General features: G+C 44.2%; 1 protein-coding gene across 2 annotated transcripts in view; it reads right to left on the reverse strand.

Annotated features, from left to right (window-relative positions):
- The window catches only part of rnf217 (ring finger protein 217), a 181,756-nt gene extending 163,321 nt beyond the window's left edge, over positions 1-18,435 (reverse strand). Inside the window, exon 1 of one of the 2 annotated variants that reach the window (XM_085997216.1) lies at positions 17,449-18,435. In XM_085997216.1, the coding sequence (XP_085853342.1) occupies positions 17,449-18,042 (594 nt within the window). In that variant the 5' untranslated portion in view covers positions 18,043-18,435. The remainder of the gene's footprint in view (positions 1-17,448) is intronic. The other variant, XM_085997215.1, reaches the window with a different exon arrangement.
- Between the last annotated feature and the right edge of the window lie 336 nt (positions 18,436-18,771).

Consider the following 18,771-nt stretch of genomic DNA (forward strand, 5'->3'; position numbering starts at 1 on the left):
CTGATGTCAGGGTAAAGGATGTCACGGAACAGGTGCAGAACATTCTGCGGGAATGGAAAGGGAAGCTGTGGTCCATGTTGGAACCAACATAGGAAGGAAAAGGGTTGACATCCTGCAGGCAGAGTTTCAGGGGCTCGCGAGAAAGTTAAAGAGCAAGACCTCAAAGATGGTAATCTCTGGATTACTCCCAGTGACACATACTAGTGAGTATAGGAGCAGTAAGATAAGGCATGTTAGCGCATGGCTGGAGAAATGGTGCAAGAGGGAGGGCTTCAGACTCCTGGGCATTGGGTGCAGTTCTGGGGCAGGAGGGATCTGTACATGATGGATGGGTTGCACCTCAATAGGGCTGGAACCAAAGTCCTTGCGGTGAGGTTAACTATTGTTGTGGGGGAGGGTTTAAATTAATTTGGCAGCAGGTTGGCACCAAAATGAAGCATTAGAGAGAAGAAACAAGGTGCACAGAGGACTAAGAGACAAACAACATTAGAATAAAGAGCAGTTCATAAATAGGAGGCATCAGGCAGGCGAGGGAAATGCGAGGCACACTAGGATGGATTTGGAGTGCATGTGTGTAAATGTACAGAGCGTGGTAAATAATGTTGGTGAGCTGCAGGCACAAATTGCCACGAGACTAAGATATAGTGGCAATAACAGACCTGGTGCAAACAAGTGAAGGATTGGGAACTTAATATTCTGGCTACAATGAGTTCAGAAAAAATAGGCAAGATAGGTGGGGGGCGGGGCGTGGTGGCAGTACAGATCATAGATACTGTCACAGCACTGGAAAGGGATGATGTATTTGAGGATTAAAAGACAGAATCTATTTGGTTAGAATTAAGGAATAGAGGAGCTATTACACTGCTGGGTATATACTGTAGACCACCAAATAGTGGGAAGGAGATAGAGGAGTAAATTACAGAAAGATACAAGAACTATAGAGTAGTAATAGTGGGGACCTCAATTATCCTAACATGGACTGGGAAAAATAACAGTGTTAAGGGAAAAGATGGGGAAGAATTCCCAAAATGTGTACAAGAGAACTTTCTTGATCAGTATGTTTCCAGCCCAAAGAGGAAGGAAGCAGTGCTGGATCTGGTTCCGGGGAATGAAGTGGGGAAAGTGGATTATGTTTCAGTGGGGGAGCATTTGGGAAACTGTGATCACAGTATCATTAGGTTTGGAATAGTTATGGAAAAGGGCAAGGAGCAATCAAACATGAAAATACTCAACTGGAGGAGGGCTAATTTCAGTGAGTTAAAAATGGATCTGACCCAGGTGGATTGAAATCAAAGATTGGTAGGTAAAACAGTAAATGAGCAATGGAAGGCCATCAAAGTGGAGATCATAGAAATTTACAGCACGAAGGAGACCATTTCAGCCCATCATGTCTGTGCCAGCTGACAGAGAGCTATCCAGCCTACTCCCACTTTCCAGCTCTTGGTCCGTAGCCCTGTAGGTTACGGCACTTCAAGTGTACATCCAAGCACTTTTAAAATGTGGTGAGGGTTTCTGCCTCTACCACCCTTTCAGGCAGCGAGTTCCAGACCCCCACCACCCTCTGGGTGAAGAAATTTCCCCTCAAATCTCCTCTAAACCTCTTACCAATTACTAAATCTATGCCCCCTGGTTGTTGACCCTTCTGCTAAGGGAAACAGGTCCTTCCTATCCACTCTATTTAGGCCCCTCATAATTTTATACACCTCAATAAGATCTCCCCTCAGCCTCCTCTGTTCCAAAGAAAACAACCCCAGCCTATCCAATCTTTCCTCATAGCTAAAATTCTCCAGTCCAGGCAACATCCTGGTAAATCTCCTCTGTCCCCTCTTAGTGCAATCACATCCTTCCTGTAATGTGGTGACCAGAACTGCACGCAATTACTCAGTCTATCCCTTTCTCCCTTTTTAAACAAAGGTACAATGTTAGCAGTCCTCCGGCACCTCACCTGTAGCCAGAGAGGATTGGAAAATGATGGTCAGAGCCTCTACTATTTTCTCTTTTGCTTCTCTTACCAGCCTTGTATACATTCCATCCGGGCCTGGGTATTTATCTACTTTCAAAGCTGCTAAGCCCCTTAATACTTCCTCTTTCACTATGTTTATTTCATCTAATATTTCATACTCCTCCCCGATTGCAATGTCTGTATCGCCCCTCCCTTTTGTGAAAACAGACACAAAGGGCTGGATTTTATCAATGGAGGCGGGACTACAACTTTTGGGGTTGTAGTCCCGCCTCCATCGAGTTGTGGCCAACCCACGTGATTCTCACTTGATTGACCTTGTTGAGCCCACTCAGCAGGCCAATTAAGGGCCACCCGGCAACAGGTGACGTCACAGATTTTGACAGATGAAATATCAGCGTTTCACAGCTGTTTGAAGCTGTCAAACACTGACAATCTGTACTCCAAGTTAATTCCTTCCTCTCAGGCTGATTTAGAGATCGCTCCAGAACAGAAAGCTGAATGCTGCAAATTTTGACAGCTTGCGGCCATTCTGCTTTCTGTGCCGGTGAGATGAGGGACTCCCGAGACCTGAAGGAAGGAAGGCTGCAAAGGTAAGTAAAACTTATTTAAACACTTTACACACACCAAACACACATACCTCTGCACTCATGCACCCATCACTGACCTGAACACTGGACATCTCGAACCCTCCAAATCCTTCAGCCCGACGGTCCGCCTCGCTAACTTGGTGTGGTTTGGAGCCATCGGGAAGCCCACAGTTCAGGGATAAAAATAGGGATTAAGCTAAAAACTGCCTGTTAACTACCTGTTACCAGGCAGTTAATTGGCACTAATCCCCTTCCCGCCTCGGGGAGGCGGCTCCCAGCACAGGTCGGGGACCCGCCTCCTGTGAAACGGGCATGGAGGCGGGATGGGTTCGTGCCCAATTTCGCGATTTTAACCACCACACGCCTCCAATCCCGCCTCAACGGCCCGATGAAAATCGAGCCCAAAGTATTCATTGAGAACCATACCCACGTCTTCCGCCTCCACACACAGATTACCTTTATGGTCTCTATAATAGGCCCTACTCTTACTCTAGTTATCCTCTTGCTCTTAATGTATTTATAAAACAATTTGAGTTTTCCTTGATTTTACTTGCCAAACTTTTTTCATGCTCTCTTTGCTTTCCTAATTTCCTTTTTAATTGCACCCCTGCACTTTCTAGACTCCTCTAGTGTTTCTGCAGTATTGAGCCCTCGGTATCTGTCATAAGCCTCCCTTTTTTTCTTGAACCTTTCCTGTATGTCCCTTGACATCCAGGGACTCTAGATTTGTTAGTCCCACCCTTTTTCTTTAAGGGAACATACTTGCTCTAACCCTCAGGATCTCCTCCTTGAATGCCTCCCACTGCTCCGACACTGATTTACTTTTAAGTAGCTGTTTCCAGTCCACTTTGGCTAAATCCCATCTTAGCTTAGCAAAATTGGCTTTTCCCCCAATTGAGAACTTTTATTCCTGGTCGATCTTTGTCCTTTTCCATAACTACCCTAATTCTAACTGAATTATGAGCACTAGCACCAAAATGCTCTCCCACTGATACCCCTTCCCCCTGCCCAGCTTCATTCCCTAAAACTAATTCCAGAACCGCCCCCTCCCTTGTTGGGCTTGTTACATACTGGCTAAAAAAGTTCTCCTGAATGAATTTTAGGAATTCCACACCCTCTATACCATTCACATTAATTTTATCCCAGTTAATATTAGGGTAGTTGAAATCCCCTACTATTACTGCCCGAGAGGTTTTGCACTTCTCAGAAATTTGCCTACATACTTGCTGTTCCATCTCCCTCTGACTGTTTGGGGGTCTATAGTACACTCCCAGCAGTGTGATCGCCCTTTTTTGTTCTTCAAATCAACCCATATGGCCTCATTTGATGATCCTTCGAACATATCATCCCTCCTCACAGCTGTAATTGTTTCTTTAATCAATACTGTAACCCCCCCTCCTTTTTTACCCCCCCCTCTCTATCCCGCCTGAGATAGTTCGGGTACAGACTAGAAACATTCCCACGAGGTAGAAAGGAAGAGCATCCAAAGCTAGAGCTCCCTGAGTGGCTACAGATATATAGGTTAAACAAAAAAAAGAGGCTTATGATAAATGTCAGGCTCATAATACAGTGGAGAACCAAGGTGAATACAGAAAGTACAGCAGAGAACTGAAAAAGGAAATGAGAGGGGCAAAGAATGAGAATAGATTAGTGAGTAACAGGAAAGGGAACCCAAAATTCTTTTATAAACATATAAATAGTAAAAGGGAAGTCAAAGGAAGGGTGGGGCTGATTAGGGACCAAAACCGAGATCTTCTTGTAGAGGCAGAAGGACATGGCTGAGGTACTAAATGAGTACTTTGTTTCGGTCTTCACTAAAGAAGAGGATGCTGCCAATGTCACAGTAAAGGAGGTAGTAGAGAAATAGGGTAGGATAAAAATAGGTAAAGAGGAGGCAGTGCTCAAAGTAGAGAAATCACCCATTCCAGATGGGGTGCATCCTAGGTTGCTGAGGGAAGCAAGGGTGGAAATTGTGGCAGCTCTGGCCACAATCTTCCAATCCGCCTTAGATATGGGAGCAGTGACAGAGGCCTGAAAGATTGTAAATGTTACACCACTGCTGAAAAAGGGGGAAGAGTGATAAACCCAGCAAATCCAGGCCAATCAGCTTAACATGGGGAAACTTTTAGAAACAATAATCTGAGAAAAATTGGTTAATAATGACAGTCAGCATAGATTTGTTAAAGGCAAATCATGTTTGGCTAACTTGGTTGAGTTCTTTGATGAAGTAACGGAGAGGGTGGATTGAAGGTAGTACGATTGACGGTGTGTATATGGGCTTTCAAAGGATAAAGTACCACATTATAGATTTGGTAGCAAAATTGATGCCCGTGGGATTAAAGGGGCAGTGGCAGCATGGATGTGAAATTGGCTAAAAGACAGCAAGCAGAGAATAGTGGTAAATGGTTGTTTTTCAGACTTAAAGGAAGTATACAGTGGTGTCCCCAGGGGTCAGTATTAGGACCACTGCATTTTTTGATATACAGTAATGACCTGGACTTGGGTATACAGGGCATAATTTCAAAGTTTGCAGATAACACAAAACTCAGAAATGTAGTAAACAGCGAGTAGGAAAGCAACAGACTTCAGGAGTACATAGACATAGTACTGGTGAAATGGGCAGACATGTGGCAGATGCAATTTACTGCAGAGAAGTGTGAAGTGATTTATTTTGGTAGGAAGAATGATGAGGCAATGTAAACTAAATGGTTCAATTTTAAAGGGAGTGCAGGAACAGAGAGACCTGGGGGTGTATGTTCACAAGTCTTTGAAGGTGGCAGGACAAGTTGAGAAGGCAGTTCAGAAAGCATAAGGTACCCTTGGCTTTATAAACAGAGGCATAACAGTACAAAAGCAAGGACATTATGCTAAACCCTTATAAAACACTAGTTAGACCCCAGCTAGGAGTATGGTGTTCAATTATGAGCACTGCACTTTAGGAAAGATTCCATAACCTTAGAGAAAGTGCAGAGGAGATTTACTAGGGCTATGAGGAAAGGGCAGAGGAATGGGGCTAATTGGATAGCTCTGTCAAAGAACCAGCACAGGCACGATAGGCCAAAAGGCCTCTTTCTGTGCTGTATCCTTCTATGAATAAGACAATCTCCTATCCAGGGTTCAGATTTTTTTTTTTTTTTAATTTTATTCATTTAATTCAAGAACCGAAGATAGCTGTTGCCTACACACTGAAGCTATATATTTCAATAGCAATTCAAAGCATGATGTTACTTGTGGAATCAGCATGGTGATTGTTAGTTATTTACAATTAGAAGCACCATTTATGGGGCTGTCGCTCAGAATAAACTGACGTGTCCTTTAATGTTTTTGGATCTCACTTTATGTTTTTGCTTCTAAATACTGACGAGCTGAAGTGAATTTGGCATCAACTTTACTCCCAGCCAGAATCCACTACAAATCAAATTTGATGATCTTCCTCTCTGCTGGTCAGAAACATTTCTTTGCTTTGTCAGCCAGTTGCTAGCCCACGTATTCTCAATCAATGACATTCGTGTCCAGTAAAACACTTTCCAATCTGTGTTCTCTTTGTTTCCTTTCAGTTCTACAATTTAGTTATATTCCCTAATGCATTGTTTCTCCTCGGTGAAGCATTTACTTAGTTTTATAATTTCCCCAGTTTGTTGTCTCTCCATTTTTCACCAATTTCCTCCTCTCCTGAAGGTGTTGACCCCCTTGCTGGTCGTCTATCAGCCTTATCTTCACTGACTATTCAAACTGACATTAAGGGCGAGAAATTCACCTCCTTTGCGCCTCCAGTTAGCACCTCTGGGGGTGATAACGGGGCACTAGCGATTTACCGCCCGGGCGCGGCAATAGTACCGCCACCCACAAAATTCAACTGGAGGTTTGCGGCAGCAGTAACCCCTAGCACAATGATCTCTTGCACCTGGAGATCATGACGTCATCCGGCTGCAATGTGCCCCGGACCTGAAATTCGGTTCCGTCCCCTGCAGCATTCCCTGGCGATAACACAGACAGCTGCAGGGGGCGTGTTCGGGAGTCCGAGCGCTTCAGGAGCGGTAAAGGTAAGGCCGCTGGTCTGCAGAAAAAAATTGTTTCCATCCCTTAGGTTGCTGCTTGAAAATTTTTTACTGCCATGATTGATCAGCCCTGCACTCTGTTAGAGTGCTTGGGGCTGCCGTCTGCAATGAAGGACATCGTTGAAATGGAGAGCCTGCAGCAATGGCCCTTCCCTTTAAGAGAAGGAAGGAGCCTCAGATCCCGGCAGCACTGCATGGGACATTCCGCAGTGCTGCACCTCTATCCCCCCTCCTGCATGGTTTAGCACTCCAGAAAGGAAGTGGTAATGCTTGATTCAGTGCTCCACTTCCTTCCTGGAGTGCTAACACCCAACTTAGAGAAAGCAGAGAATCATTAGCGCCTAATGCTAATTTTTTCGGCTTTCAAAATTTAGCACCCGAAATGGGGAGTTACCGAATTTCTCCCCCTAAGTGTCATGAGACATCACAACCCATGTTTGTCTTCAGATGATGTCCAAACATGCACATTTTCAGTGTGGAAGGGGCCCACTGGAAAGCAATTAGGAACAGAAACCCTGGCCGACGTTTCCCCTCTAATCAGGGGTGCAGAGTCCAATTGTAGCATCTCTACCACCATTTTGGCTGAGATTAGCTAACTCAGCACAGATCAGGGATTGAACCCGAGAGATTCCTGGTCTGTACAGCGCAGCTACTCACTTCTTTACCCAATTGAGCCATTGGGGAGCAATTTAAAAAAAAAAAATAGGAATTAGGAATACAAGAATGACTGAACCACAAATTTAAATGATCCCTGCATTGTTAGTAATCTATATCTAGTTACTGGCCCAGGTATTGCTGAAAAAAAGTGTGTTAATGACCCATGTCATTATTAAAGTGCAAGCTGCCCAGCAACTTGTGGTGAGGAAGAGATACCCAGCCATTTGCTACAAATTGCTGGATAATTTGCGCTGCTCCGCCGTTAGCTTCACCAAAACAGCATCTTACCATTAACCTCCCCGGTGAGTTATGAAGTTGCTGCATTTATATAACAATTGTCCATTAAACTCGCCACAGAAAGTTAAGTCTAGTAATTATTACGGTAAGTACCCTTTTAACAATATACCTGGTGACGTCACACTTCGATTACTTTTTACTTCTCTCTCTCCCTCCCTCTGAGCTCGGAGATTGGTAAGCCTACCTGCTCCGCCTCGCAGGTAGGCCCCACAGCGGCGGTGGACCTGTGTGGAGCGAGGCGGCGGCGGTGATTTAAAGAGCGAGGCGGAGCAGGTAGGCCCCACAGCGGCGGCGGCGGCGGACCTGTGTGGAGCGAGGTGGCGGCGGTGATTTAAAGAGCGAGGCGGAGCAGGTAGGCCCCACAGTGGTGGCGGACCTGTGTGGAGCGAGGTGGCGGCGATGATTTAAAGAGCGAGGTGGAGCAGGTAGGCTTACCAATCTCCGAGCTCAGAGGGAGGGAGAGAGAGAAGTAAAAAGTAATCAAAGTGTGATGTCACCAGAAAGCAGGTAAGTGATTGGGGAGTATTTCTCGTTTTCTCCTTTTTTTCCAAACTTAAATTTTATGGTTTATAGTTTATAGGGTGTCTGTGGTGTAGCGGGGACTGCTGGTAAACCAGGGCCCTTCGGTATATCATTTAATTGTAGTGTAATTGGTGGGATTCATTTGATTTAATTTAAATTACTTAAAGTCATGGCAGGACAGCTCAGCCCCGTGGTATGCTCCTCCTGCGCTATGTGGAAAATCAGGGACACTTTCTGTGTCCCCGACCCCAACCACCATGTGTGTGGGAAGTGTATCCAGCTGCAGCTACTAACAGACCGCATTGCGGCGCTGGAGCTGTGAGTAGATACATACTGGAGCATTCGTGATGCTGAGGACGTCGTGGATAACACGTTTAGGGAGTTGGTCACACCGCAGGTAAAGGCTGCACAGGCAAGAAGAGAATGGGTGACCACCAGGCATAGTAGGCGGCGCAGGCAGGTAGTGCAGGGGTCCCCTGTGACCATTCCCCTCTCAAACAGATATACCACTTTGGATATTGTTGGGGAGGATGGCTTATCAGGGTAAGGCAGCAGCAGCCAACTTCCTGGCACCGTGGGTGGTTCTGCTGCACAGGACAGGAGGAAAAAGAGTGGGAGAGCTATAGTAATAGGGGATTCTATTGTAAAGGGAATAGATAGGCGTTTCTGCAGCCGCAAACGTGACTCCAGGATGGTATGTTGCCTCCCTGGCGCAAGAGTCAAGGATGTCTCAGAACAGCTGCAGAACATTTTGGAAGGGGAGGGTGAACAGCCAGTTGTCATGGTGCATATAGGTACCAACGATATAGGTAAAAAACAGGATGAGGTCCTAAAAGCTGAATATAGGGAGTTAGGAGGTCAATTAAAAAATAGGACCTCAAAGGTAGTAATCTCAGGATTGCTACCAGTGCCACATGCTAGTCAGAGTAGAAATAGAAGGATATTTCAGATGAATACATGGCTAGAGGAATGGTGCAAGGGGGAGGGATTCAAATTCCTGGGACATTGGAACCGGTTCTGGGGGAGGTGGGACCAGTACAAACCGGACGGTTTGCACCTGGGCACGACCGGGACCGATGTCCTAGGGGGAGTGTTTGCTAGTGCTCGGGGGGAGGGTTTAGACTAAAATGGCAGGGGGTTGGGAACCTGAGCAGGGAGACAGAGGAAAGGGAAACAAGGATAGAAGCAAAAGACAGGAAGGAGAAAAACAAAGGTGGCAGTCAGAGGGGGCAAGGTACTGACTTGGATAAAGAACTGGTTGGCAGACAGGAAGCAAAGAGTTGGAATAACCGGCTCTTTTTCCGAGTGGCAGGCAGTGACTAGGGGGGTACCGTAGGGATCGGTCCTAGGACCCCGATCTAGACGAGGGAACTAGATGTAATATCGCCAAGTTTGCAGAAAACACAAAGCTGGGTGGGCGTGTGTGCTGTGAGGAGGATGCCGAGAAACTCCAGTATGATTTGGACAGGTTGGGTGATTGGGCAGAAGCATGGCAGATGCAGTATAATGTGGATAAATGCGAGGTTATCCACTTTGGTGACAAAAACAGGAAGGCAGATTATTATCTGAACGGCAATAGATTGGGAGAAGGGGAAGTGCAACGAGACCTGGGTGTCCTTGTGCACCAGTCGCTGAAGGTAAGCGTGCAGGTGCAGCAGGCGGTTAAGAAGGCAAATGGTATGTTGGCCTTCGTAGCGAGAGGGTTCGAGTACAAGAACAAGGATGTCTTGCTGCAGTTGTACAGGGCCTTGGTGAGACCACACCTTGAGTATTGTGTGCAGTTTTGGTCACCTTATCTGAGGAAGGATGTTCTTGCCATGGAGGGAGTGCAGCGAAGATTCAGCAGACTGATACCTGGGATGGCAGGAATGACATATGAGGAGCGATTGGGTCGATTGGGCTTATACTCGCTGGAGTTTAGAAGAAATGAGAGGGGATCTCATTGAAACTTATAAAATTCTAACAGGACTAGATAGACTGGATGCAGGAAGGATGTTCCCGATGGCCGGGGATTCCAGAGCCAGGGGTCACGGTCTAAGGATAAGGGGTAAGCCATTTAGAACAGAGATGAGGAGGAATTTCTTCACCCAGAGAGTGGTGAACCTGTGGAATTCTCTACCACAGAAGGCAGTGGAGGCCAATTCATTAAATATATTCAAGCAGTTGGATATATTTCTTAAGGCTAAAGGGATCAAGGGATATGGGGAGAAGGCAGGGACAGGGTACTGAATTTGGATGATCAGCCATGATCTCATTGAATGGCGGAGCAGGCTCGAGAGGCCGAATAGCCTACTCCTGCGCCTATCTTCTATGTTTCTATGCTTAATGACTGCCAATCAACCTTTCTGGCCCAGAAATTGAACAATTAGAAGTGTGGAGTCTCATTCCTTCAGGTTGTTAATTGTTGTTCTAGATTTTAAAAATGTCAAATTTAAAATGTTTAAATTATTTTTCTTACTTTTCTTTCTGTCTATTTCCCCCTCTCTCTTAATCCAATCTTTCTTTCCATCTCTTTCTGTACCTGATTTGACATTGAATTCACCCTCCTTCTCAGTCCTTCCTCTGTTTATTTCTCAAATCTTTTAATCTCTTTGATTAAAAGGAGATACACGGTTTGTCCCATTGTTCATCAAGGTCCCAGATGCCCTGTAGCTCGCTGTGCCGTTATCAGCTTGCACTTCCAGCAACTTTTTGGGCAAAATGTTTTAAAAAACTTAAACATGCACGAACAAGTCTAACTAACAGGACACACCACAAGATGACCCGCTCCAGCAAAATCTTGAAACTTTTAAATTCTGACAGGACTGGACAGACTAGATGCAGGAAGGATGTTCCCGATGGTCAGGGAGTCCAGAACCAGGGGTCACAGTCTAAGGATAAGGGGTAAGCCATTTAGGACAGAAATGAGGAGGAATTTCTTCACCCAGAGTGGTGAACCTGTGGAATTCTCTACCACAGAAGGCAGTAGAGGCCAATTCATTAAATATATTCAAGAAGGAGTTGGATATATTTCTTAAGGCTAAAGGGATATGGGGAGAAGGCAGGGACAGGGTGCTGAGTTTGGATGATCAGCCATGATTGCATTGAATGGCGGAGCAGGCTCGAGGGGCCGAATGGCCTACTCCTCCTCCTATCTTCTATGTTTCTATAGTTTCACATTTGGAACCAGTCAGACATACTCAATTATTTAGCTCACAAATATAACCTGATAGCAAGGATCCAATCTATTTTATTGATCCATTCTCAGCTTCACCATTGGCGGCCGTGCCTTCAGCTGCCACGGCCCTAAGCTCTGGAATTCCCACCCTAAACCTCTCTTTCCTCCTTTAAGATGATCCTTAAAATCTACCTCTTTGACCAAGCTTTTTGTCTTTTGCCCTAATTATCCCCTTATGTAGCTCGGTGTCAAATTTTGTTTTATAACGCTCCTGTGAAGCGCCTTGGGACGTTTTACTACGTTAAAGGCGCTATATAAATACAATTTGTTGTTTTTGTTGTTCTGCGGAAGTCACACCCCCATCCACATCAATGGGGCTGTGGTGGAAAGGGTGGACAGCTTTAAGTTCCTCGGAGTCCACATCACGGAAGACCTCTCCTGGTCCCTCAATACCTCCTCTCTGGTGAAGAAGGCCCAGCAGCGCCTATATTTCCTAAGGAGGCTGAAGGGATGTAACCTGTCACCCCTGATCCTCTCTAACTTTTACCGCTGCACAATAGAGAGCATCCTGACAAACTGTATCACAGTATGGTATGGCAGCTGTAGCTACTATGACCAGAAAGCCCTGCAGCGGGTAGTCAAAACTGCCCAACGCATTACCGGCACCCGGCTACCGACCATAGAGCACATATACCAGAAACGCTGTTTACGGAGGTCACGGTCCATCATCAAAGACCCTACCCACCCCAGCCACAGTCTGTTCGCCCTCCTGCCATCTGGGAGACGCTACAGATGCATTCGCACCCGTACGACCAGATTTAGGAACAGCTTCTTTCCCAGGGCTGTCATCCTACTGAACTCCACAAATAAACTCTAAAGCCTGCACATCTGCCAATGCACTTTATTATGGTTATGTTAATGTTAATGTATTACAAGCCAAATGTATGTTGAATGTTTAAATGTCTTAATCTAAATGTACACTCTCGGGAGCCGCAAGCCTACATTTCGTTGTACTGCACTTGTGCACTAACAATGACAATAAAAGTTGATTTGATTTGATTTGAATGTGAAGTCAAGAGGAGCTCCTCCCGGCTCCACATTCAGGTAAGTATATTTCATGTGTCAAGGACTGCTGGTTGGGAAGCATGTAGACCTGGTTTTCCCGAGTGCAGCCGGGACCTCAAACAGGCATTAGGCCCCTTATTTGCATGAGCACTGCACAGCCATTACTTGGCCTTTACCAATATGGCAGGTGGTGCACTTCTGTCTTGTAATGAGCATGCGCATCCTGTCCACCATATTGGAGGCTTAGGAGGCTAATTAGCGCCTGAAATTTCTAGACGAACGTCTTTTACAATCATGCGACTATTGTCCTGCACTTTGTGGGCTAGAGAAAGAAAGTGGAGATTGATCATCCAGTTATACTGTGCATCTTGCATCACTGCAAAGCTATCTTTGCATGAGTTATAAATTACATTTTTTTCACACTTGCAAAAAGCCATACTTACTTCAAGTTGCAAGGAAGCAGAATTTTGTCATCAGTGAGGATGTTTTAAATTCTATTTGTACTAATCTCTTCCCTTTGGCCCAGTATCAGTGGCCAAGCCTTCAACCACCTAGGCCCACCGCACTGGAATTCCTTTCATAAGCCCTCCATCACTCTATCTCCCTTTCCTCATTTATGACTCTTAAAATCAACCTCTTTAACAAAACATTAGGTCACCCCTCCTAATATCTCCTTCTTTGGTTTGGTGTGCATTGATTTCTGATGAGGCCTCTCTGAAGCACCTTGGAACAATTTTCTATATTAAAAAGGTGCTGTATAAATAAAAGTTGATGTTGTGGTTGGATTGCATGGGCACAAGACGTGGAGCATAACTAATAATAAACCAGTTCCAATTCAACATTTTTACTGGGTGTGAAACGACCTGGATCATGCAGTCACACACCACTTCAGCTTCATGCCTGTTGCATATAACTGCATCCAATGCAAGGCCAATTTTTCCACACTTTTAAAGTAAAAATTATAAAGAACCCAGATGTTCCGCTGGACTGCCTTTACGTTTCTAATGTTAAAAAAAAAGAGCTGACTGATCCCTCAATCTTTTTCTAATATTAGAAATATCACCTGCAGTCAAAGGCCAGTGAGCAAAGTTCTATGTGTGAGTTTAAGTAAATATGTGCAATGGTCTGCTTTGTCTAATTGGAGAACAACATGAGTGAGACTGCATAACTTGGCGCTGCCTGATCACCACTGTAAAAAAAAGCACTGATGTCAAGCTGGTAGGTGCCTGAAGTCATTTATTTTAAATGAAACTTTACTAGGGTGTAGGTCACACATTCTGGAATTCTTCCATGACAAAGTTTCAAGCTTGTGAAAACTACAATTTCCTGCTGTAACAGACCTTCTAACTGCAGTTGGGAATTCTGGACCAGCACATCAGTTAATAGACATCAGTTAATAACTGATGTTCAGTAGTGAGGTTTTGAGGTCATGATGTAGGCATAACTTCTACGGGAGCTCAAGGATCACTTTTCTGGAATCTAAATTATAAATTCAGCCCCTCCTCCAAAAAGAAAAATCAAATGGAGGCAGACTGAAGAGGAGAGATAGATGTTCCTCTGTCTTCTAATGTTTCAGAAAAAGCCAGCATCATTATCAAGCAAGTTTCCCCACTTTATAGTCATACCAATTGTTTCCACTTTCATTAGAAAGCAGAGAAACACATAACCAATATTTTCTAACTTGAATACATTACTCATTAACTTCACATAAATAATGATTCACTCTCATCAAATTCCAGAGTCTTCCTTTAAAGCTGGTGGTAGGTAAGAGTCACTTCAACAACTGGATTTAGTGAAATGGACTCCAAACATATACATATTTGAACACTGGTATAATGGGACTGGTTTCATGCCCAACAACTAATGAAATTCGATACACTAAGTGCAGACAGCTTAGAATGTCAGCATCAGATAAGATTCAGATCTTAGCCTATATGTGACAAGTATGTCACAGCCACTTGGTTAGCACAGTAACAAATTAATTGCTAGATTAGGGACATAAGTTAAAAAGATGCATAAACACGATTACTATTCACTTAGAAGCCGGAAAATCGTGTTATCTAATTATAATTCGCCTCTGATACTATTCTTCTGTGTACTAATGATGTCATTTAACGAAGATTTGCTTGTGAAGTTTGCACACAATCAAGATGAATTACATAGAATTTATAGCACAGAAACCGGCCATTCGGCGCAACTAGTCAGTGCCGATATTTATGCTCCACACGAGTTGGTTTCAACATTAACATTACGCCCATATTAGGTAAAGCATGGTTAGTCACTTGAGACAACAATGTCTCAACTCCAAACTCAGGAGAATGTCTCCTATTTTTGAGTACGATTGCCAGTTTAGGTGCAATTTTGTTCAGTCAAGTCCATATGCCCTAGGAACTGGATTGGCTCTTCTCAAAGTCACTTCACATAGGATCCTTATAACCAGTAGACAGAGGACAGGAACTGAATTTGAATCCAGATTCCAGAGTGCAAGGGCACAGTTTAATCCAATGAACCATCCAGCCTGTCTGACAAATTTTTACATTTGCCGAGTTCTTTTTGACTTCTCCCAACAATATATTTCACTGGCTGGACAATAACCAGGATTTTGCATGTTTCATAGCTACACAACATCCTCTTCAAAAAGTTCTTGATTTGAAATCTGTGGGCTAGTGCCTTGATGACCAATTATTTCTTACCAGAATACTCTATTATTGAAAGGACTAAAATGAACATACAAATGCAGTGAAACAAAAATGTTGTAAAATGGATACCACTTCCCTGTTCAGCACCTTGCACAGCAATAGGTGGTGAATGAGCCTAATCTATTACGTTATCTATCTAACATTTTGTACTTGACATATCAGTTTTGCAATTAATAGACTGAAGAATAAACAGATTGCAGTATTTGTTTTGGCAATAGCATGATACAAATGTAGATTATTATTTGAATAATTAGATTGACAGGATAAATACTCAAAAAAAATCAAAAGGTCCTCTATCATTTTGAAAATGTGCTGTAGCTAACAATTTGAAATTTTTGAGGCTGAAGATACAGAAATTAATTTGTATTGCAGCTTGCTAAAGGTATTTAAAACTGTCTTATACAAAATCAAGTTTGGTTTTGTAAAGTGCTAGAATTTCCATCTCTACAGATCAAATGCAGTTAGTACTGTACGATCTGCAACCAACTGGTTTATGTCCAGGCAATTAGATGATTAACATTCTTTTGACAGGTATGCAATCAATTAACTACAAATGCACAAAGTCATTTATCTTCAGGGTTCCACAGCAAACCACATTAGTTTAAAGTAGGTTGATTATGTTTTCTGACCTTTATCTTTCAGAGCATCATTTTGGAAAGCAAATAAAGTAAATCATGGATTAAAAAGGAAAACAAAAGATGAAGAATGTGAAAGAGGATACCATCTATACAAATCCAAAGTAAACTACTGTAATTATAAACAGACCGCCTGACTCACTAGACCCAGATTTAGGTTTTCACCTCTAGCTCACAGACTAGGGTCTAGTTTTCAGGATCTTCGGACATCATAACTGTGCTCTCGATATAATTGCATAACTGACAGAGGCAGAACTGGAGGAGACTGCTTTACATTTAGGATATTGAACCTAGATATTGTTACCCAGTTCCATTCTGGATTTATTTTGTAACTCACAAAAGTATTGCTTATGATAAAAATCACAGAATCATTGAAATTTCAGCATAGAAGGTGGCTATTTGGCCTATTGTGCCTGTGCAAATGCTAGCTCTACATTAGAGCTATCTACTTGAATCCTACCTTTCTGCTTTGCCCATACCCTTTAATATATTTCTTCTTTAACAGTTTATCCAATTCCCTCTAAAAATCATAACTGATTTGGCCTCAATAAGAACATAAGAAATAGGAGCTGGAGTATTTGGCCCTCCCAGCCTGCTCCACCATTCAATAAGGTCATGGCTGATCTTCTACCTCAGCTCCACCTTCTCGCACTATCCCCATATCCCTGGAGTCCCTTACTGTCCAAATCTCTGTCTTGAATAAACTCAAGGCCTGAGCCTCCACAGCTCTCTGGGGTAGAATGTTCCAAAGATTCACAACCCTTTGAGTGAAGACATTTTTTCTCATCTCAGTCCTCAATGGCCAAGACTGTGACCCCTGGTTCTAGACTCCCCAGCCAGAGGAAGCATCCTCCCAGCATCTACCCTGTCAAGCCCCTTAAGAATTTTATATGTTTCAATGAGATCACCTCTCATTCTTCTAAACTCTAGAGAATATAGGCCTAGTCTACTCAATCTCTCCACATAGGACAATCCCAGGAATCAGTCTGGTGAACCTTTGTTGCACTCCCTCTAAGGCAAGTATATCCTTCCTTAGGTAAGGAGACCAAAACTGTACACAGTACTCCAATGTATTCCAAATTCTAATAATCCCCTTGCATGAAAACCATTTCTGACCTCCGCTTTGTTTGGTCTACTAATACTAAATGTATGCCCCAGTTCACGATTATTTGCAGAAAGGAACAAAACCATTCAATTCAGGTAGAGTTTTAAAAAATGAATCCTAATTACACTTGGAGTTGGTCTCACGTTGTTAACTATCTGCAATATAACAGAAAATACTGCCTTTTTTTAAACCAAATATACTCATCCTTGACAGACCTCAGTAATCAAGTGTGTACAGAGAACAGACTTCCCTCAATTCAATTTAATCTGATAAAAAGATAACAACCTGTCTGCAGAATGTCAGCGAGCTTTGTTGATTGTAGTTGCACGGAATTGATTTCATAACATTCCCAACCGCATGAAAACAAAATAGGAAGCATTGTTTTATTTTACACTATTTAAAAGTAGTCCTAAACAAAAATATTTATATCGTATTAGAAATCAAAAGTGCGCCCAAAGACCACCACCGATCGATTTTAAATTCTGTTAATAGCAAACAAGTTGGTTTAAAAAGAGATAGTTGCAGCACAACTTAAACGCGAACATAAGATACCCTGCATGAATTATGAATGCGACCTGTAAAACTTCATGTAACAATCAGGGTTTCAGTATCAGTCCCTGTAGGGTTATGGCTCCTTGCATTGTCTGCGCTGAAGGGAACACCTAAAGTTACTGATCTGGCAAGTGTGACGGGTGGCAATTACCTGATTGCTAAGGTACCTCTTCAAACACTCCTCGCACACAGCCTTCCTGCAACACGGAAGTGGTCGGATGGACTTATCATCCAGGCAAACTCGGCAGGTCAAAAGAATAAAGTGTTTGTACTCTCCGGCAGGCGGGGATCTCAGCGAATTAATGTCGACCTGCCGGGAGATATTAAAAGGTTCGGTGCTGGAAAGTCCTAAAACCGCCTGGCTTGGGGACGGGCTGGTATCCCGATCCGTCTGACGGCTGAGAGCAGCCGGCGTGGGTCGGCCCGAGTCGGAGGGGTGATTGATCTGCTCCCCGGTCTCGTCCTCCACCGCCGAGCTCTGGTAATTCTCATTCTCCACACAGTACACGGTGCAGTAAATATGCTGCGAGCGCTGCTCGGCGCCGGGCTGGACGGCGGGCGGGCGGAGCGCCAGCGTCGCGCGGCTGGAACGCTCGCCATTGTCCGGCTGGCCGGCGTTCTCCATTCCATCCGGCTCACGTTCCACGGGCCGCCTGATCTCCGCCGCATCCTCCTGCTCGCTGCCCGTCAGCATGTCTCCCCCATCTCTCACACTTTCATCTTCCATTCCTGCCTCCAATCCCATAGGCACAGCTCAAAACAAGCCTAGTCCCGCATCTGCTTCCGGGTCCTACTCCCCCCACCCCCCCTTTTTTATTTCACGATCGCCACTGAAAACATCCACTCACTTTTTTTGGGGGGGGGGTCCAGCTTTTTTATTTTAAATGTAACATCTCAGGAATGTCGCCTCTCCCCTTCCCGTCATTGCACCCATTCTCAGGACAGAGACCGCACTTGAATTCCACGCCGATTTGCAAACGATAGATTAGGAACAAGTTCAAAAATCCGGAGCTCCCTTGAAGTTAGCGTGCAGGCTATTTCCCAGATTCATACTTTCACAACAAAGTCGGTTCGATTAAGCTGTGTCGAGTTCGGCGCTTACTGTAATTACCGTGAAAAACAGGCCCGCTCCACCTACCGTAATTATCAGGATAAACCGGTAATAGGAAAATCACTCGAAGACCCGATCCGGTGTTTGTCTGCGTTGAACTGTTACAACGACTGGTAGCCACTGAACTGACACTCACCAGTGGTTGCTGGGGCGACCAACAAATGCTTCCCATTTTGCGGACAGGGCACCACAAGTATTTTGCTGGGGAGTGGGAGAGGGGGACTCGGGTGTCTCCAAAGAAATATTAAGGAATAAACGATAATAATGATACCGATGAAGGAAGTCAGAACTGAGGTAAGGTGCAAAAGTACAGCGGGTACCCTGCAGTGCTCCCTCGTCACCGAAAGTTCCAGCAAACCTCGT

The sequence above is a fragment of the Somniosus microcephalus genome, chromosome 9 (genome assembly GCF_052327205.1).
Source record: "Somniosus microcephalus isolate GS21.2 chromosome 9, FLI_Smic_1.0, whole genome shotgun sequence".
NCBI lineage: Eukaryota > Metazoa > Chordata > Chondrichthyes > Squaliformes > Somniosidae > Somniosus > Somniosus microcephalus.